Source organism: Amblyomma maculatum, chromosome 8 (assembly GCF_055883805.1).
Source record: "Amblyomma maculatum isolate TAMU_Amacu chromosome 8, ASM5588380v1, whole genome shotgun sequence".
NCBI lineage: Eukaryota > Metazoa > Arthropoda > Arachnida > Ixodida > Ixodidae > Amblyomma > Amblyomma maculatum.
Window position 1 is genome coordinate 125,176,784 of NC_139351.1, and position 22,827 is coordinate 125,199,610.

Genomic DNA, 22,827 nt, shown 5'->3' on the forward strand with positions numbered 1-22,827 from the left:
TCACGTCCACTACCCAGCACGCCTTTCTCTCTTTTTGCTTTGACTCCCACCTCCCTCTCTTTCCTTACGGCGCGGTTCAGGTGTCCACAAAACAAGTGTGACAGATACTACGCCTTTCCTTTCCTCTGAACCAATTATTCCAGTTATCATTTCGACGCATAAGCCTCAGCGTGTTTATCAACGCGCATATAAGGTAAATTGCTGCAAGGTGCTTCTACTGTCGGGTCAAGAGTACCGACGAGCATGCCTTACAGAGCCAGAGATACAGTTATTGATTCCTCAGTTTATTTCGTCTCATGCAGCACAGACCAATATAGCCCAATATTTGAAGCGTGTTGGACATCTACCGGCCCGTGTCGGTCCGGACATCGCCAAGCTAGTACCAATATTATGCGCATGATCCGTGTTGTCTTGGGTATGGCTTCAATTGAAGTTTGATGCGCGGTCAACGATAGCATGCTATTAAATGCCGCGCGAACGTTATACGAACGGTCGAAAACAGCCGCTGCTTGTGTTGCCCCCAGTGGTGCCTCCACGGCCAGTGCACGCAAGCCCGGCCCGGTTCCCTGAAGAAGGTGGTGGGCGGATGGGGTCCCTGGCGTCGGGACTCGTGCCATTCCGGGTGCCTGGACAACGCTCGGGGATTCAGCCGAGATCGGCGGCGCTGCGACCGGCCCAAGCCGCGCAACACAGCAGCCACATGCTCGGGAGACGCGCTCAGGACGAGGCTCTGTGACGACTCCAAGGCGAGTACCTATAAATTGCTGGGGTTCCGTTCTGTGTGGCGGATGAAAGGCACGCTGCGAATTCGACGCCTGCCTGCTTTGCTGCTTCCAGCAGGAAATTATTCACGCTATAAGGAACCTAAGGCCACACATTCGATGTACGCGTGTTAAGTGCCGAAAATCACTACCATGGCAATGAATACGCACTTGCTGGCGTGCTAGATGCCGTTTCTGGCGCACATTAAAGCTCTCTTTTATGCGATAGCGTAATGGCCCCGTGTCGCAGAGAAGCCGGTGTCGTCGCTGTTGTCCGTTATAACGCGAAAGTGCGCAATGAATGAAAGAAAAAAAGTCAAAAACGTACCCTCCATGTATGTGAAACGCTATCGCGCTTTTAACGCATGACAACTTCACAACATCTCCCAGAACGCCTACAACGAGTCGATTCTCCTTGTTCATTCAACTCCACATGCAGTCTACATTTAACAGAAAAAAAAAATAATATTGCTGTCACGCACAAATGCCCGTGCGCTGCTAGTGTGTCGTACAGATATGCAATTGTTATTATTGTTACAGTAAGGAGAAGAAAAAAAACTTACTGCAGAAATTGCATTTGGGAGCGTGCGAAAGCACACGTCACTAATTATCTTAGTGGTAATTAGCTCATCACTAATGATTTTTATCACTATATATCTCTAATTATCTTTTTCATTAATTGTTACGCTAGTAATATATAACTTTACCGTGATATTTTATTATCATTAATAACTACATTTATTGACCAATGACTCGATATGGAATCACCAGGTTATGACGTCACATCCGGAGAGACAGTTTGATGACAGGTTTTGCAGACACAATTTCGCCTAGTAATGCATTCGCCTTAACAACACGGGTTAAAGTCGGCTTGAACCGATTGAGTCGTCAGAATACACTGTTCTGCATGGTTTTTCTTGGCGGTTTAGCAACGAGAGACTGGCACAGGGTTTGGCGAAGTGGTAAACGTCTTTTGTTGGCTTGGCTTTTCAGCAAAAAGACAATAGCGGTATCTACATGCAGGCGGAGGTATACATGTTGTCGGTTCGGATCCCTCCACAGACCGGCCTCCAAACTGACTAGAAGTTGGATGTTATAAATGGGAAGCGAAATGGTATTACGTCATCTTAAACGGTCCACAAGTATTTATTGCGTCACATTTGTGATAAAAACTGGCGTTATATTTTTAGTTAGCACTTCCTGTCCTCGCCTACTCACGCCACTCGCGAGGCAATTTCGCCTTAAAAAACAGGTGAAGGGTGATTATGAAAGCAGTTCCATTCAATTGAAAGTATATGACTGTTGGCTTGTTGGCCGTTGACCTGAGTCTCGGGCTTGGTGGTATTACTGCGACCCCAATTCAATGGCGTCCAATCTCGAAAACGCCGGCGCATTCAAATTTTGAATGCGAATTTAACAATCCCAGTTGCTCTAAATAATTGCGGAGTCACCTCCGAGCCCATTAATGTTTCTCTGCACGCATCCAAATCTGTCGAATAATTATCTCCGTGAAACCGCTGTAAATGATCGTGAAACAAATGTCTTTGTCGCCCACACAGCCTCGAATGGCTTTCAAAAAGCACCTTCCTTCCAGTACCTACAGCAGCTTCATATTTGCTATCCTAACCGCTCTCCCAGTCTTGGCAAACACAAAAGGCGCTCGTTGCATTGATGTATAGCTATACCGAACAGGGACCCAGTGCCGCGAAAAGTGTCTGTGTGGGCGAATAACAGCCTCAGTTTCCGGAAAGCACACGTGTCCGCAGCTTTCCGCACCAATCAGGCACTCTCTTTGAGTCTGCCACACGCTCTGCATGAGGTGCCACTCACTGAGCGACAGCCGTTCGTTACTAAAGGTGTTCTTAATAAGATGAGGCGAGGAAACAAGACTTCGACAGATACTCGGTCCCTGCGGCCCCGCGTTGAATATAGACAAAGAGCAAAGAGACTAAGGTATTGTCCAAAGGGACAGAACAAGGAATCTGCTGCCGAGATTTCCGATGTAGGTACAGTGTACGGACAACGGAGGGGTTAAGGCCCTGGAGGACAAAATAAAATTTTTATTGATTAATCTATTAATTTATCAAAAACGTTTGCTACAGTGATTTCCCATGCACAGGGGTGCGAACTGTGAGATGATAATGTCTTCCCCAGAATCATAGGAGAGGAAATCCGCTAGCGTGATCACTAATGGATATGCGTATCGACAAAACATGCAAGGTCTAATGTCTCGTGCAAAAGAAATGTGACAGGAAACTTACGAGTGTTATTTCTAGTGTACAATTTGCGGTTTATAAAAGTTAAATCTTAAAATAAATTTTACGCCAAACCATGAATAGTATTTCCTGAGGGTAGAACAGCACTTTCCATAGCGTATCCGCGTAATACTGCTGAACCTACGCATGGCCATGTCTATGTGCTGCTGGGTATTTTGTCCCAAAGTGAAGCAGATAGTGAACCTATACTAAGCATTTTGACATTTGGCCATTTTGGTGCTGTAGCTGCACGGCACCAGAGTCAAGACTCGTTTTGAATCTGGAACGCGATGGGAATATCTTTTCGCCAACTACAAATGACGAATGATGGTGACTTGTCTTTTTATGCTTGTATTTCATCGTAAGCGACAAGCGTTTGCAGTGTTGAGAGTAAAATAGCACCTGCTGTACTTGCTGCACCTCTCGGCATTTTTGACGATCTGAAGGGCATCGTCGGCATCAGGGCCATTTTGGCTTTCCGAGTGCTCTTTTGTATCCGGTCCAGATACTGTTGCGTTCCGGCTTTCCCTTAAGCAAGTTCGGAAAAAGTCTAACACCAGTCTAAAGGCACGCCTCGGAGAACTGCTTTCGATAAGAACAAGATGCTCTTTAAGCGCAGGCAGAAGGCGTTCGCCACTCCACTCATATCGTTCGCACGTTTTGCTTTCGCCAATGGCAATTCCTAAAGTAAGTATAACTCTCTGCAGCTATCCACGGAGACGGTAATCAAAGACGCATGCCAGTATCGAGTCTGTGGAAGCCCTGCCCAATGATAGTATGCCGCGTACATCAGGCCGCCTGTTGCACAAAGTCCTAGTCAGCAGTATGCATAAAATACTCTACTCCTTTTTGAAAAGACCCGCTTCTGCCTTCCAGAGAATCCTTGCTCAACACAGTGTCGACCGCCTCTCTAAACAGGATCTCTGTATAGACAAAGGTAGATCAACAATTAAAGTAGCCGGTGACGTCTAGTGGTAAAGGGAAGAGGGGGGGGGGGGGGGGGGGGGGGAACCAGGCACGGCTGATAATGAGCACGTGTTTAGCCGCTCCGGGGCCATTCTATCAGAACACAAACGCGCTGCCGCTTTCTATGGACTGCCGGTAAGGAAATGGCTGGGCTAGAAAGGGCGCCGCCAGAATTATCCGAAAGCGTGCTCTGCCACCTTGTAGCGGGATTCTGAACTATCCCTCTTCATTACGGGGCTACAAAAACGCGAGGCCGTACTACCCATTAAAAGCTCTACGAGAGAACGCAAGGTAGGTAAGGAAGGGCTCGACGCATGCGCGGTCGTCACCTTCTCGTTTCCTTCTTTTTTTTTTTTTCCCCAGGTTTTATTTGTTCCCGCTTTTACCAGCTGCTGGCGAGAGCCGGCCGACCCTGCCGCTCGGAGGGAAGAAAGTTAGCGCGAAAGAATACGGCTTGAGGGGCGATATCCGAGTCGCGAGAAAATGGGCCTCTAATGAAGATGACGAGGCGTGGATGCAATTGGGATTTGAGTCTTTCCAACGGCCGCTATTTCATGTGGCGGAGCACGCCGATGCCGCTCCACGGCGGAAAGAGTCCTCAAGATTCCCACTGGCCGCACCGGACATGCCTGCGTCGAAATAATAAATTCGAGAAACATAATTGAGCGTAGAGACTGGTCCGTGCTACGCCTTGACCACAGTGCAAGATGCGCACATACGAGCGACTTCAGGCGTTGCGGCTCTGTGCCCCAGTTCATTAACCGCAAAGCCACCGCGACCGGAGAAGGGATGGGGGCATAGGTTCTCCGCCACGTGGCTAATAATCATAAAATAAAAGGTCGCTTCGTGTTTACAGTTGTCAAAGACGGCACGTCGGCTGTTGCTTTCCAAGTACTTCTGCAGAGAAATCTAAATGAAGAGCTACAAAACTGTTACCATAACAATCGGTCTGCAACCCGACGGCGTCGAGAACACCATGGTTCAAAGTCACAAATGGTCAGAGAAACGCCACTCCATTTCGTATACAGGGGCAAACGAGAAACAGCGCATTAGCTGCATGGTTCGCGTACAGTTCCCGCACCAAATTGCACACCCGGATGATCTAAGTGGACTGTGCTTTGCAGCGTGTACTGCAGTAAGCGAGCCAACGTTGTAAAATCGCTGTCGCGCCTGGATCTCATACTCGTCGGCCAGCAAGTGCGAGTGTCTACGGCGACGGCATGAAGAATGCTGGAAAAATAGCCCGCCGCCTTGGAAAGTCACGGGGTTTCTAAAGTGCCGAGAGATGGGGTTACTGGTAGTGGTAATAAAATTTACGCAACAGCAGGCATAGGTCGGCGCACTCACTCATGAGTGCACTCATATCGCCTCACTCACACTCACACTCACGCCGTGAGTGTGAGTGTGAGTGAGTGGACACGTATGAGAGCGGTCGTGAGTGTGAGTGTGAGTGAGTGGTCATGAATGGCAGCTGCCATGAGTGTGAGTGCGAGTGAGTGGCCGCGAATGGGAGCGGCCATGAGTGTGAGTGTGAGTGAGTGGCCACAAATTGAAGCGGCGATGAGTGTGAGTGGGAGTGAGGGGATGCTGCGGTAGTGGACGTGAGTGTGAGTGCGAGTGAGTGGCCACAAAGTGGAGCGGCGGTGAGTGTGAACGGGAATGAGTGGATGTGGGCGGTAGCGGACGTGAGTGCGAGTGCGTGGTTGCGAGTGGGAGTGGACGTGAGTGTAAGTCAGTGGATGCAAACGGGAGAGGACGTGAGTTTGAGTGGACGTGAGTGCGAGTGAGTGGTAGTGAGCGAGAGTGGACGTGAGTGCTAGTGAGTGGTTGTGAGCGAGAGTAGATGTGAGTGTGAGTGGACATCATTGGATAAGTGTCAGAATAGAAATAGCACAAGAAACGTTATGCAATATCAATATGATCGGGTCGGAATGCTTCTCTTCCCAGACATCCAGGTATAGAAAATCATCAACCCGGATTCCTTTATTTTTCCTCAGCAGGAAATAATTTCCTTTCAGGCATTTTTATGGCATTCAGGCATTTTTATCAAATTACCACGCAGATAGTAAATTCTCAGCACTGCACAGCCACAAGGATCAGCAAATTTTTATTACCGAACAGCCAAACTGATCGTGATGAAAGGAAAGCCTCAGCCCATTAACCAACAGTTCATTGAGAAAACTTGTCTTTGTCAAGCCAAGTACGTCCACCATTAGCTGATGCTATGTGCGCTCCTCACTTCAGGAGCAGGAACCAGCGTTAAAATGGAGAACACTTAGACTTGAAAGAAATATCCGAATGCACAGGCTGTGACTGCTGATCCAGAAAGCAGGGTTACTGGCCGTGATAACCTGAAAAGAGTCTTTTTTGAAAAATACAAGCAAAGCAATCACGAAGGTGAAAAGTAAATGGCACCAAGAAAAGCACAGTAAATATGAAAAGTAAGACAAATCCATTTGCGCTAGCACTGCCGACATTACAGACGTGGTCAGGGAATACGTAATAGTTTTAATGGGTAGTGTGCTCTGCGTTTCAAGCATGCGTCTGCTGAGGATGAATTGTAGCCATTTAGAGAAGCTAGATATTTTCGAAGTGCAGCGACAGCGCGCTCTATGAAGAGCCAGCTAGTGCGCAGTCAAATTAGCATTCTTTTTACTGCAAAAGTTTTCATCAAAAAAGAGCATGTTCAGAAATCCACATTTCGGCTGTTTTCTTCAAACTGGATGAGTTTCGTCTTTTGGGGCGTAAAATAAATACCACAATGTACAAAAAATGCAAATGTGACTATGTTCTCGTGCCATGTTTTGACCTTCAAACTCCCCATAACTTTAAGGAGGTCGTTAACGAAACCAAAGAAAGCAGGCCACCGGTCATATTGATGGCCTGACCGTTTTGTTAGGATCAAGATAGGGCAAAAGCTTGCAACCACACCACCGCCCCTTCGCGCTACAGAATAGATTACTGCTGTCCAAATTGCGCGTATGTTGCACAGTCATGATTCTATAGCAAAATTAGATGCCTGCGCTGATATCCGAACCAATAGTGTGACCTCTTTATTCGCTCTGCCACTTTATGCCACTGAACGCTTTCTAGGTTAAGTTAACGCTGCAACTCAGGAGCGCTCAGTCACTTGCAAATTTTAAATTTTGCAGGCCGGCTTAATCGTTAAGAGGGAACACGCGAATGTTACTAAAGAGTATAATTATCGCTAAGTAGTCAGTGAAATGGCCCCAAAAATAAAACCGACTTCCTGGCTTGGTCAAGGCGACTGCTTACAACCCTGCACTTGTTAACGCATTGTCAACCATGTATCACAGAGCCATAGAGGTCAGCCTAAATTAAATATGTAACTTTGTACCTACAAAATCAAACAAAATGTGATGAACCTGCTTACCTAAAGGTGGCATCAAATAAGTCCGCTTGAATTCTTGCATATCACTTGTCTCATCAATGCCGGCATCCGAAGAATTTGCTTCTGATGTGTCGTGCTGCCGACGAAGTCGTAATCAATTTTCAGGTCAGCCGTCAGCAGGACTTCGATGTCGCGGGCTTGAAATGGCCTTGCCAACTATACTGTGTACGCCTGTAGCAGGATCTTCCGTGAATATGGCCGAGTTGAGTTTCCCCTTCATGTGGCGATGTGAGGAACACTTGATGATGAAATCGGGGTTTCTTGATGGATTGGTGGTTCGGACTCGCAAACATTCACATCACTCGGCGGCAGAAAAAAAAAGGGTAACTATTCATTCACACATAAATAAAACAAGCAGAAACAAGCAAGGAGAAAACTATTTACATGACTGACCGGTTGATGAGACAAAATCAGCCCTAGTTTCAACCAGAGCGCTTACTTTTAAGCCTTCTGTATCCGCCCTTGGTGGGGACGGCTTCAAAAAGGCAACACTTCTCACCAATCGACGATTAGGGAAAGGAAGATAAAGTTTCCGTCAGCTAATCAAAGACTGGGGAAAGGATGTTAATCAAAAACTTGGGAAAGGAGGTCCCAAGCAAACTTACAAACAGCATTGACGTCACTGCATTCCGAACCTCTGCTTTCCCCTACGTTTTCTTTTCCACACACGTGCATAGACCAACGTATGCAGCAGGAGCAATCGCTGAAGGCTCTTGGTAAAAAAAAAAAAAAAAAAAAAAAAAGAAGAAGAAAGTTGTCTCTGAGGGTGCTCGCACCTGCAGCCCAAACGACCATTGACGCCTCATCGCACAGTGGTCAGCCACTGTACAGGTACCTGCTTGCGCACAATAGCCCTAAAAAAAAGTGCACTGGCCACAGAAATGACATTCAACCCTGTGAACACTGCCTGAAGTTGGGCACTGGAAAGACATCTCTGGTAGGAATGCAAGACGAGGGGGGAACGAGCGCTCTGCAGCACAACCGAGCCTCCGTCGTGCGTCCGCGGTCCCACCAATTTGGTAATCCCCGTGACAGGTGCACCTGATTGCTACCTCGCGCCAACCACGGGAGACCAAATACCGCATCCGAAAGTTCAGCGAACTTCACAGCTATAATAAAAAAATTCACCACGCAGTTATGTGCGGAAGAGGGAACCCAACTTAGAGGGCAGAAAGGCATAATGCCTCTCTGTTAACTTGCCGTTTTCTGTTTCCAGCCGCTTAAATTTGTCGAACAGAATATATATTTTTTGGTTATACTGACATTCACACAACCGAAAAAGACGCAATTATCAGAGTGAAAATATGTCAAAAAACAGAACATTGTTTCTCCCAACATTAGATTATAACACCTGACGGAAAAACTAATGGGTTCTATGATCACCGGTTGTAAGGTAGTCTGTTGCCGGTTGCCTCGCTATAGTTCCTCACTCCTTGATATTATTGAAATTACCATGTGTCTGGTGCATATGTTGCTGGACCAGATTGTATTTCCCAGTCATTAAGAAGCCAAGAAATTGTTAAATGAAATCGAACTTCACCGAATGCAAGAGGTCAAGCAAAAAACTAGCCTTTAGTTCTGACGTTCATCACGTCCCACATTCTGATAAGGACTGCACAGAGATCGAGAGTTATAATATTTTGTGCTCGTCACCGTCTATTTAGATTTTATCGACGCATGAACAAACCAGCCTAACGAATGCATGAATGTACAGTAAGGCGTATCGATCACCCGTTGTTTCATATGCGCCATTGGAAGTCCTATATTTTAAATCTTTTTATTTGCCGCAAAGAATACGTCGGGGAGACAGGCCACTTGTGTCTGCAAAAGACTGCAGAAGCATATTCACAACGAGAGAAAAAATATTCGGTGACTTGACCATTCACTGTCCTGAAAGTATACACTGCAGCTGCCGCCCTCCAAACTTTATAAACACAACTATAACGGCAAATAGAAAACCAGCTTATTCCCGAAATACTTGATGCAGCCATAACTTGTAATCAATAAACAAACTGAATTGTAGCACGCGATCGTATCCCTTTGGAAAGAAGAAATTTCGTCAATCTCTGGATCAATATATATTCCACCTGACTTAAGCCCAATGCTGTACATGCCATCATCAACGATCATTTTGAAATTTTCAATTTCATTTGTTCCCTCATCCTATCAGCGTTGTGCCTTGTCAATTATTGCCTCAGATATATATGACTCCTTTTTAATTTTACGTTTAGTGCACCATCCCTTTTGCAATGCAATCATCATAGCCACTTTGGTTGCTGACATTTGTTTGCTCGGCGTTGGCAGAGTTTTCTGATTAAGTTGGTGTGTTGTCTTTTCCTCTTTTGTTTGTTTTCTTGAGGATTTAGCCTTCGCGACAAGCCATTTCATGAGTGACTGTTATGGAAAGTTTCTACTGGTACCTTTGACCGTAGGTCACAGAAATGTGCGTTTGCGCGTCACTTCCTTTTGTAACAATGTAAAGTATGCATTGAATGCTTCAAAAATAAAATGAATAGTTCGGATACCATAGTGAATAGATTTACTCAGTTCAGAAATCATTCGTCTCTGAGCGCAACATGCTTTGTTCAAAAGAGTTAAACTAACTCATGTTCTTTCAGGAGCCCAGACTTCCTGGGGGTCTGTTTTGGCCTCGGTATTTGATTTTTTTTTAATCTATAATAAATGATGTGGTATCGTCTCGTGAGTACAAATTTAGGTTATATTGCACGACTCTGTCATTTATCATGCTGTGCAAAATGATCACTATACATGTTAGCAGTCAGCAACCTATGTTTCGTCAAGTTGGGCATGCCGATGAATGGTAAATGTCAACATGTGCTAATCACCCGTGCACGTCTGCCGACGTCTTGGAAGGGTTTAGCATCATACATATCTTGGGGTCGAGTTTTCAGTAAACATGACAAGGAGTAGATATATTCAACATCTTATGCGTATCCTCAAATTCTTAGCCTCATTCGACGTCACTTGCATAAAGTCACCCCCCCCCCCCCCCCAAAAAAAAAAAAAAAGAAAAAGAACAGCTTTTCATTACAAATCTGAACGCCATGCTCTATTCGCTTGTATCCCAGAGAAAAACTTGAACACATCCAAACTCGTGTTACCAGGTTTATTTCTGATCATTATACTCCCGCAGCAATGTTTCAATGATTAAAGGAAACCTTGGCTGGAAAGAGCCAGCTACGCCGCCAACTAGCCGCGAAATTAGGAAAATTTCCAAATTTATTCTGCGTTTTGTGAAAAACAAAAACAAAACAAGAATTCGCACATTTTACCCCCATACTTCATTTATAAGCGATATGCGATCACGGGTTGAAAGTTCTCGGAAAGGGCTGCCGAGTCGGCAGCACGTGGTTGATATGATCGCATTCTGCTTGTGAATACAGCCGATGGTATACCGATATATCTGGTAAATATTTTGCCTTCCCTGTAATAGTAATATAGTAGTAGTAAGTGGTTTTATTCACATAAACAAAAAGGGAAGCAAAAAGATGTTCATCAGCACCGATATCTGCTATCTAATCCCCAGAAGCACCTGTACTGAAGCGGCGGAAATAAAGGGACAGTAAAAAAGATGGATAAGAAAAGAGTTGAGTGACAGGAAGAAAGGACAAGGACGTTTGCCATTCCCCCCTACAAAATCTCCATTTTGGTCTGATTATAGTATGGTATATATAACTTTAATGAAATTCCGGCAAACGACAGTTCTATCTTTGTTAATTAACACATCAATAAAAGCCAACGTCAGTCTATGTCCCTTAAAAGCAGGGCGTTATAAACGCAGAAGACAACAATTAGCCATGGCGAGAATTAAAAAAAAAAAAAAAAAAAACTGACAACATCCGACTAATGCACTGCAACGACCGGGGCACATCGGAAAGCCTGAGCTCGGCCTGTTTCACATCTGTTGAGACCTATCGGATATTGGGCGTGAGCCGAGATCGACATCCATTTTTATAGGACCTTTCAAGCAGTTGTACTACGTTAATCCGTAGTCTGTGCTGTACTGGTTGCAAGAATGATGCATTACTTGTATATTTTGTCCCTATCATGCTATACAATTCGATTTATTGCTGCTCTAGACTGCTATCCATAGTGTTTACTTTAACTGGCAAAATAAATGGTCTCTTCTACGAGAAGTAAAAAGGCTGCAGGCCAAATATCAGGGAATTTATTACGGTGTTGCAGTGCTTGAAAGGCGAACTGGAAATAATGTACAAAGCTCCCCGTGTCCTTTCTTGCTGTCGCTCCCCTCTGCACAACCATTCGCTGTCCTCTCCCTAACCCTTTGCTTTCCCGCCGGTCGCAGCTCGCTTGCTCCAGTTTTTAGGCAGGAGTTGCCGCGGCCAGCAGCACTCTTTTCCTTCCTTTCGTTTGATTATTCCATAAATAACCACTACCACCACCAGTCGTCAAATCCAAAGACTTGCGACTGTTAGTGAAAGCCGCGTTCAAAGTAACCGCTGTTAGGGGCGCCTTTATAATACACCCAAAGGAAATAATAATACAAAGAAAGGCCAATTTTGAAAGATTAGAGAACCTTATATGAGGGACATGACTCTGAGAATTCCAGCTCTGGCTTTCGCAAATAAAATGTCTGAATGAAACCCTAATTTTCAGCACTAGTAGTTTTATAATTACGATTATTGTATGTCCTTTTAATTTTTTTCTGCATTGTTTTATGTGTTCCTTCTCGCTCGTATAAAAAGGAGGCAATCTTCAGTACATAATTTTCTTTTTATTTCAGTTTAGAATATCGCATACCTTTTTTGATTGGCGCTTTGCAGTGCCCTCACGCCCTTGCCATGCGAATGCTCAGTTCAAAGGGAATGCACAGCAACACGAGCGATCTACGAAGCCTTAAATGAAGGCGTCAGGCATATGAAGTAGTTTTCTGAACGGCATTTCTTTCTTTTGCGCCGGTGCAGCTCGGGTGCTTAAGATGTACCAATGGACATTTTTCAAGTAGCACTACTGCGCATGCGCGACGCCTCCTCGGCCGCCACTTTCGCCTGGATTTGAACGAGAACATCTTCGACGGAAATCCGCCTGGTTGGGTTCTTGAAACAGAAGTTTCGGGAACACTATCTCCAACCAAAAATATTTATTAGAACCCGACTTTTCAGGACCAACTCGATCCCTTCCTCCGGGGCGACTGAAATGCAAGGCCCGTAGCAGCAAGCAGGGGCCTTTGCTTTCCCTCTACGATCCCTTCGCGGAGTCCAATTGTGTACGTGGAGGGTAGCGTCCCCGAATTCCTATTTACTGCTGCTGCTCTCAGTCGGATGAACCAAGACTCGACGTGTCGTCTTTTGAAAAGATTGGTTTCCACGGCAAGGACGCTCACCTCCTCAAAGACGATTTTGTGGTCGGCGCGTTCGCAGTGCTCGGCGAGGAGGTTGCTTTCATGCCACGGAAAACGACGTCCCTCATTTCATCGACGCAACAAACTGTTGCACAATAATTGTGCACAGTGCTAGCAACTTCCAGGCCTTCGGAATGTAAGCATTGCATTGTACCTGTCTCCCCTAGCTCGCCTCAAGCGAAGAGACATGGCTAGGTTCGTCACTGTCCTGTTGTCAAGAGTTAAAAGTGTAGAGCGGAAGAAGGATCGGAGGGGGGAGTGAATCACGGTGGGTCCACAGATGCCTCGCATCTCTGCCTAGGTTAGGCGAAACAGCCCTGCACACAACTACTGTTGGAAAATAAGCCCACCCCACCATTGTGAAATAATTTCTGCAAGGCAGGAAAATTAGCTTTTGTCCCCGTGCAGTGTGTGTGTGTGTGTGGGGGGGGGGGGGGGGGGACAAACAATCACTAAAAGGATGAATAAGCCCGAAGCTAATGTTAACAATATGATCAGCAGCAGTAGGGCCGCGTCCTTCGCTTTTCCTGTTTAGGTAGCTGGCGTGCGGAAGGGAGTAGCGTTCCCAGTAACCTGAGTCGCCTTTGTGAGCTGGGTGTGATACAACTTGAGCCATTTTTAGTGAGTAAACCATGGGCCACTGTGTCAGAAGTTTTTTAAAAGGTCCACACTCAGCCGCCTGTCTAGTGTCTCCGCCAGGTCGTGCGCGAATTCAATCAACTGTGTAGTCGTCGAAAAGCCGTTCGAAAACCATGCTGGCGAGCAATAAACAATGAATTTGTGTCCATGTGGGCTAGAATACTTGTAAACAAAGTACGTTCTCGTCCTCAAAAGTGCAAAATGTTGTTGTAAACAGAGTAAATCTTATACCCGCGCAATCGCTTAATGGGTAATATTGTACACAGCCATTTTTAGTGAGTAAACCATGGGCCACTGTGTCAGAAGGTTTTTTAAAAGGTCCACACTCAGCCGCCTGTCTAGTGTCTCCGCCAGGTCGTGCGCGAATTCACAGCTCACTTCCTCGAAGGCGATCTTATGGCCAGGGCGCTCGCCGTGCTCGGCGACGGGTCGCGTTCGGTGTTATTTGACCGTTATTTATGTGTTGCCGAGTTATCAGATATAGGACTTTAATGCGATACATATGAGAAGTGTTGTGGCGAAAAACGAGCAAGTTGGATGGAGGAATGGGCAAGAACGAAAGAAGCCAGGACGAGAAGTATAGATATGGAGGGAAAAAAGGAAGTACATGAAGCAACGAGAGCGCGCGTCGGGGAACCGAAAAGTTGAGCGAAGTGAAATATACGAGTAGACCCGACCCGGCAATCTTCACCTTTCATCCGCTCCAGGAGTGTGATATTGTCAACAAATGTTCATTAACTGAAAAAAAAAAGGGCTATACTATGCAGAGCTCTAGAACACAATCTTCTAGAGAACCAGAGCTATACTCGATCTCTGTACTTCTTGGCAGCGCTACCAAAGCTGCGATGACTATGTTCAAACGCTGCCGGATAAAATCGCCATGCGGAAAACTGAGATACCGTACTTTAAATTTAGTGCGCTTGCGCCAAACGAAAATGTTGATGTTGATGTTGCAGTGTGATTTTTGATCAGTGCTTTCGCATGTGACGCTTATGAAGTGAGTACGATTCGACCGACACGCAAGGACAGCATGCTTGATGTTTGCATAGGGAATCCGGGATTTCTCGCGATAATGTTAATATGGAATGCATTGATATTACAATTTCAGATTCAGTGAAAGATTCAATTTAACTAGAACAAATAGAAAGAAAATAGTTTGACCTCTGCCGCGGCAACTCCTCTCACGTGACCGCACATCAGAGGACGTCCCGGTGTTCGTCAGTGTTCGGACGCAGAGCGAGCACAGTGAGACTGCTCGAACAGTTTGAGGCTAGACATACACTATGTTCTGTCGCAGGCTGATGATGATCGCAATGTCAGCGGGTGAAACAGCTCTACATAAAACGGGCGTTTAGCATGCGCGATTCTTGTTCGTGTTTATCGTTTTCCAAAATCACGGCTCACTTTGACGCCGGACCCATCGCTTAGAAAAGATCTCGTAGCTCTAATTTTAGTTTATTTGTTATACGGAGTGATGATTTTTGCCCGCAGAAATGGGAACCTAACAAGTGTTATTATTTTTTTTTAATAAAAACTACTACTGTTCTAACAACAAGATGATGCCAGTAGACTGAATTAACGGCTGAGCCGAAAGAGCTGAAGTAACAAATTGCGTAATGTCCTGCTTAATGCTTTTTTAGCGTGCGTAAACCTATCTGCTCTATTCTAATACTTTCTTGCATCGGTCGGCGCACTCCCTCATGAGTGCACTCATATCGCCTCACTCAGACTCACGTGGCTGGGAATGGGAGCGGTCATGAGTGTGAGTGAGTGGCCGGGAATGAGAGCGGTCATGAGTGTGAGTGTGAGTGGCCATGAGTGTGAGTGTGAGTGAGTGGCCGTGAACAGGACCGGGCATGAGTGCGAGTGTGAGTGGCCGTGAATAGGACCGGGCATGAGTGTGAGTGGGAGTGAGTGGCCGCGAATGGGAGCAGCCATGAGTGTGAGTGTAAGTGAGTGGCCGTGAATGGATCGGGCATGAGTGTGAGTGTGAGTGAGTGGACCTGTATGAGTTTCGCCATGAGTGCGAGTGTGAGTGAGTGGCCATGAATGAGAAATGGCATGAGTGTGAGCGTGAGTGAGTGGATGGGTACCAGAGTGACCGTGAGTGTGAGTGTGAGTGAGTGGCCGCGAACAGGAGTGGCCATGAGTGTGAGTGTGAGTGAGTGGCGGTGAACGGCAGCGGGCATAAGTGTGAGTGCGAGTGAGTGGGTTGAGAGTCACTGGTCGTGAGTGTGAGCGTGAGTGAGCCCCTCCTCATGGTGCCGACCTATGACAGCAGGACATGACAGATGCCTAGTATTGGACATCGTATATTGCATTGATACAGACTCCTTTACAGGCAAGAAAGTATACTAAAGTAAACGTTTGCATTGTGTTACGATGCCACATTGCAAACGGCTTAAAATTTCCAATTTGTGATTTCTGCGCATAGCGGCTTCACCGATGTTCGAATAGTATGCGATAGCGTGATCAATTGCAACCGACAGGTTTTTTCATCTCACAAAAAAAAGCCACCACATTTTTTTCATTCGTAGCATTACTTGGCTAATGCGTGCCGTGTACGGTATGTGTGTACGGAATATGTGTACGGGAGCACCAAAAATAAAACGAAGCGTGGGTTTGTTGAAGAAGGGCCTCTACTTCATCCAGGCTGCTGATGAAGCGAACACGAAGAGCGTGGTACTGATCATCCGGGTGTCCACAAACACTTGAGTTCTGCATACGCACATCAGCTGGCAGGGAGCACCGCGAAACCAATTTTCTTTGTTACTGTGCTCCCTATTATTTTTGGGACACCTGTACAGAAACTCTAAGGTTATGCGTCTCAGGTTATGAGAGACGCCGTATAGTGAAGGGCTCGGAAATTTAGGCAACATTAGCAATGTTCATTGGCGCAAGAGCATCTGTGGCCACAGTGCTCAAAAGACTGATATTGGATAGTTATTATGTGAAATGACAAAAAGTAATGAAATGCTGTTCATGTAAAAAAAAAAAGTCCACTGTAAATGGCTGGAAATATAATTGAAAATATAAAACTGATACCCTAAAACGACGTGATTGCCCGGTGAAGGAAGCGGTAACATGTTTAAATTGAAGGAAGTTGCAGAGTTTGCCGTGAGCAAGAGGGCGGAGAAATTCTCACCGTGTTTGGCTACGGCACCCTTTTGGCCAAGAGACCCTTTAACCTGATTTACAAGGATTCCAGCAGGCTATGACATAAGGCTCATCTGCAAAGCGCCTGCAATGTGTAAAGCTTATAAAACAGCATTGTTCAGATAGCGTAACATTACGCGCTCTCGTCAGTTCACTTAAAATAGACGGATTGTAGAACACGAATTAGCCACAAGTGTTATATCGTTGGATAGCTTATCTCGAGTACAATTGGACAGGACTAATAGTGGGTTTGAATTAATTACTGCGATTTACTTCTCATCAAATTGAACTTTACGCTGGATCAATAAACGTTATTGTTGAATAGCGCATATTGAGTGTAATTACGGCAGGTTAAATATATATTTCTTACTTTATTGCCATTAATTAGGTAATTGTGATTAAATATTGAACTTTGCGCTATAGCATCAAGTTATGTGCCCTTATATATCTTATGTCGAGGACGTTTCCACAACTCAATTTGCATATCTTCGTTAATAGTCCTTAATTAACGATCAAACTTTAGGCTACAACGTCAAGCATATATATCGCTAAAAAAGTCTCGATGAGTGGAATTCAATATCAAATGCTAGAATCACGCAAAAAACATGTCGAACCAAGCTAATTTTCACCTAACTCGGTTTAAAAAACCACGCAAGAAAAGCAAAACAGCAAAGCAGTAACATTTAATGCTTACACATTCACAGCACGCAAGGAGACGTATGTGCCTCCTGTAGCTTTTACCCTAGTAGGTACATCTCCTGCTTAAGCGGCATCGATATTGTCGTAACACATCGCGTTCGACGCGCCGCGAACATTGGCCAGAGCGGAGCGGCGGCCATATGACGTCAGGCAAAGCAACACACTGATTGACCAGAATTGGGCGAGTCACGCGCTACGTCACTACAGTGCGCCACACTGACAGGTCAGAATGAAGTGACTTCATGATCGCTGTCAGAAAAATTGGCCTTGCTATAGTGGCCAGAATATGTTATTTATTGGTCGTAACACTTTGCTCTCTGAGTGAACTGGTATGGATTGCTGTACAAGTGGCCGTAAGTAACCATACGTGTTAATTTAATCGCGTTTTGATGCCCCACTTAAGTGCTGCAGCTTAAACATACTTGCTTTACTGTGATAGCAAACGTCCGATGATTTTGTTCCCTCCATATATTCCGCCCCGCGCAGACAGCATCCTTTTCCGACATTCCATTCCATTAATCACTCTCTTCTTGTTGTGTTCTCTGTGCATCCCACAGCTGGCGAAGCAGAAAGTGCGTGCCGTTTTCGGAGCCCTTAAAGGCTACCATTTCGACCTAAAATATACATGTTCGTTGTCTTTGAAGCACGGTGTTGAGAACAAACACGAGATCCACTGACTGACCCCGCGTAAACGGCCCACTGCTCAACTCGTTGAGTCTCGTCCGGGCGTTTACAAGTACTCATAAATTTTATGAACGGCAGAGGCTCCGGCGACTAACACTCGGTACTCGTTCGTCGCCTGTTTCACTGCAAACGGGACGCGCTTCTTGGAAGTGTCCTTACTTTTCACATGCGCCTGCATTCGCTGGCTGTACAACCGATGCTCCGCTCGCAGCCGTAAATATTTGTGCGGCGACAACACCCAAACTTTCGTTTAGGAGATAAAAATGAACACGTTATTTGGAATCGGCGTTCTCCGTAACGAAGGTGAAACGAGCGACAAAGGCGGAACTAACAAGTCATCCAGTCTGGGCGGATGCCTTCCCTTTCCTTCGTTGCATCTTTACTCGGATTGCATAATGTAAAAATATGAAGAATACAAATGTAAGCATACCTTTTAGACTGTTTCCTTTGAGTGTATTGCGGGCCTTGAGAGCATGTTTCCGGTTCTCCTTTATGTTTCCTTCGCCTTTATAGACATGGATGTCTGCCTAGTTTGCAGGGAAACTAGAACAGGGCGTACACTCCAACAAAATGCGACGCGAGCAGAAGCCAGACGTTCCAGGGCCCATCTGGTACCTGTTTCGGGAAGTTCGCCATCAGAAGTGCACCGTACGCAGGCTTGGTAACTCTGCGCCTTCCTGGGCTTGGCCCATTTGCGCGGACCAGACAAAGTTTAGAAGCCCCTCTTTCATGTCTATCCAGTCACTCCTGAAGAATCAATTGACTATGCCCCAAAATGTTATTTTGGTTTCTTTACTAGGGGTCCTTTGTTCAAACGTTACTTTGATTTCTTTCCAGCTTCAACCTAGCGCAGTACCTCGCTCCTCAGTCGGCGATCACAACTGCATTTCAGTTTGGCTACCATTTCTTCATTGTTGAAATCACAGTTCTTAATATGGCTTGCGAAAAGGAGGGCGTGCATGAGAGTACAGCTCCCTCTATGAAGAGTACTTCCCATCGAAGCATTTTTCCCCTTCCGGGCCTCTTCCTCTGAACTTCGAGTGACTGTTATCATTAATGTCCTTGTCATGCATCTCAAGTAAACACGTTTCTCTACAAGCTATTTAATAGTTCATATGTTCCGCATATATTATAGACATTAAGGTTCCGTGTTAACTCTTATACCATGGTCTGCGTTGCGAGTCTTTTTTGCAGAACTCAACGAAAGGCTTGATCTCGCATTTAAACGCAGTTTCTTTTTTGTTTTCTTCCTGAACCCTGACAGATGCGGCTGTATTTCAGCTAACGTGTTTTTCTCACTTTACCGCGGCGTCGTGGCACAGTGTCATGACAGATCCGATGCTCGCAACGCTCAAATCTGGCACTCTTCATTTTCTTGATACCCATAGCGAGACAGTAAACGTTCCTTTCACTTGGTACAGTTTTAGCATGCATTTGACGTATCGTGCACATAGGAGGCATTAGTGTCTGCAGGATCGGCGTCGATGGAAAAGCAACCACTCCTGTAATCGAAGGGAATGTTGCTTTGAACTCCAAGTGGAGCCTTTGCCCCGAGCGAAAAAAAAAAGATTTTTTTTTTCTCGCAAGGGCAGCCACGCGGCTTTTTCTGGAGTAGTCAACGTCATTTCAGCAGACAGGTCGATAACGCGTTGCCTTTGTCACCATTGCATGATTGGCTAGCTGCGTTTGCTAAAAAAAAAAAAAAAAAAAACTGATTTACCAAACAGCCTATAGAAAGGGCGCGCCCTCTCGAGACGGTGCTGTCTCCGATCACGTTATCCCTAGGAACTCGGATGTGGTCGCTATCTCGGGAGCACTCACGTGACCGCCGACCTCTTTAGACAGCGATAACTGTTAAAGCTCAAAATGCATGAGGTCTCTATTGACGTCAATGTATCCAGGCCAGTCAGTGTCATTCTGAAAGCCCGAACATAAAATAGGATAAAAGACATTATAATCACCTCTGGCACACTCTATCAGTGATTAAAGAATTGCGGGCAATTTAACTCTGATATAATCAATAATTATCGTGCGCTAGCATAGTTGTGCCTTAGTTTCGTATAGTTTACCTTGGGTTCTATGCTTTTCCTTGACTTTAAGATGACTTATCTTGGTTGATATCATCATCATCATCATCATCATCATCATCATCATCATCATCATCATCATCAGGCGAACTATGCACACTGCAAGGAAATGGCCTTTTTTATATCCCTCGAACTACTCCGGTTCTTTTCTGGCTGAATATACCTGACCAGTGCAAACATCTTAGTCTCATCCACCCACCTAACTTCGTGCATGCCGCCTTCTGCTACGCTAAGCCTACATTGGAATTGAATTTGTTACCCTAAGTGACCATCGGTTACTCTATTTTCGCTTTATATGTCCTGCCCATCCGCATTTATTATTTTACATTTCGACGACGATATCCTTAACTTGGTCACACCATTGTGCTGCAACTTTCTCCTTTCACATCTCTGAAAAAGGCTGAAACACAGGACTGTAATCTTCCTTTGGCAATTCAGGTTTAACGAGTTTGCCCCTCCTGCTCCCTCTTAAACGTGGAGGCCTCATATATTAGTTGCTGACCAAACGTCTCGTCGCTTCGTGACCTTACCACATCTAAAGAGAAGGTTATAATTTCGGCTGTGATATTGCGGTATACATAGATGATCAACCCTTCCAGAGAAAACTGCTCCTAAGACTTTTCCGTCTAACCCATTCTAGAATCTCGCCTACTGTCCTAATAAACATTTGCCTCGTATATGTGGTCTATGTCTAGAATGAGATCTCTTTCATTAAAACACTTATAGAAATTCTGAAGCGCTGCTTATAATCTGGCAATGTTTTCTAGGTTACCTACGTAAGTAATTACTGTTTACACAATCAATATCTTTTCATGTTGTGATCGGGAACGTGGCCTACTAAATCCCTAATTTCAATGTTTGCTGCTGCTGCTGCTGTAATTCTTCGGCCTTTTTTATTTCTTTGAGGGGGGGGGGGGGGGGGGGGAGTTTTGCAGACTATTGCACTAAGTGACGACGGTATGATCTCAGATATCATTGCCGACGTGCGTGAAAGTCTCAATGGTAGCGGAATTAGAACAATCCTTTCAACGACAGGTCCGTCAATGCCGGAAACGATGCCTTTGTTGCAGCATCGCCGTAGAAATCGACCGTATAGTAGCTCGAGATTGCCTGCAAAATACTGGGCTTGGCATTGTGACATGACACCGCACGAATAACGACGGACGTACAATGAGTGTGAATTTCCGCAAAAAAATAGTTATCCTTCAAATAACCCATTCGCCTTTCACAGCGGAGGTTAGCTTTCTGTTGTTGCTGCGTGCTTCCCGAGGTTAGAGGTGTCTAGGTATGCCTAAAAGAGAACAAAGAGAACGCGAATCAAGTGGACGCTGAACTTCGATTGGGAGCTCATTTTCACACAAAAGGCATCACTGTAACTGTCCGACGTGCGTGATCACCTGTCCTTCTGCAAGGCGCTCGCAAAGCCTGCAACGCTGTCCTTTCTAGAAACGAAAACCTCCGTGAACGTGCCGTTGGACGCAGCTGCATCGATTGTCCCCGCCGACAGCGCTCGATCACGCCCTGGTGGCTCGTGTTTATTTTTCTTAACGCCCTTAAGGCGACTGAATGCGCGCGTAGTTTGGGTGTGCTCTACTGTTTCCTTTGTCTGTATTCACAGAAGCTATGGTGCGAGAGCCGGGGCTTTGCCGTTCATCGTCCACAAAAGGCTACCGAAGCCTCACTTCAGTGTACGAACACTATCGGCTAGTGAGAACAGGTGACGCGAAAGCGCAAAGAAGTCGGAGCACAACGCCATGATTATTCTTTCTGTTGTCCTTCGCTCGCCCGATCTTCTTTATGAAGTCGTGCCTTTTAGTTATGCTACGAAGTGCCCAATTGAAAGCTTTGTTCGAGGCTCGAGTAGGCCGCCTAGAAAGACGCTGTTGGGCCGTTTCCTTTGTTCTTAGGTTATGTCTGCACCTATTCAACTAATTTGTTGCAATACGTAGGTAATAATGAAACGGTGGGCTTGTTTCACGTACAGTCTCGGTCATAATATTACATATAATATCAGTTATATAAATGTTTCTTACGTGTTACAGAACGAAAGTTTGAAAGTGCTTTATACATACTTTGGTACTTGCCGTTGGTGTGCTCGAGCATGGACCCAAGTAGTAGTCATATCTTCCTTACAGAGCGCGTAACTAAATTTTAAACATCAAAAGTGTGCTGTATAGTATTTTGCCTGCGCCTTCTAATATAAGGAAGCCAGCAGTCATAGTAATAAGAAAAAGCATAATTTAACATTTTTAATGCTAAAGCATTTCTTGATTCATGAGGGGCGTGGACAGAATTTGCGGTCAGAACTTGTCTGGCCGAACTTGCAGTGAAGGAAAAAACCATTGCCGCCACCCGGGCTTCGAACCCGCACCAGGGTGAAAAGACTAGTTTACCTGACGGAGGCTTGATGGCGCTATATTATACGCGTTTTATTTTTCTTTAGTGCCTGCCTTGTGAAAACCAATACTATCACCGCTTTCGATCACGCCTCATGTAAAACTGCAACACGCCGTCGCGCTGTGCTGTAAACATCGTCGTTTTCATCAAGTCCCAACTGCAAAACACTGTCTCGCTGTGCACTGAACATTTCAGTCTTCATGAAGTTCCATCTGCGCCGCTCCTCCATTTAACCTACGTAAATACACCGTACACGTAAGCCATCTGGCCGAGTGTGGCTGAGTTTGGCTTGCGTATTGCTGGGCGAATCCACCAGGGGGTGTGACATAGCTCGCAATGCTTTCGCATTACTGCAGCTATGTACACTTAAGTGCACCTCCGGAGTTAT

At 45.5% G+C, this 22,827-nt stretch overlaps 1 protein-coding gene across 1 annotated transcript in view; it reads left to right on the top strand.

The window, feature by feature from the left end:
- The window catches only part of LOC146182482 (A disintegrin and metalloproteinase with thrombospondin motifs 10-like), a 60,426-nt gene that overhangs the window by 34,742 nt on the left and 2,857 nt on the right, over positions 1–22,827 (top strand). The window contains exon 15 of the mRNA XM_084576005.1: positions 525–746. Coding sequence (XP_084432131.1) covers positions 525–746 — 222 coding nt within the window. The remainder of the gene's footprint in view (positions 1–524; positions 747–22,827) is intronic.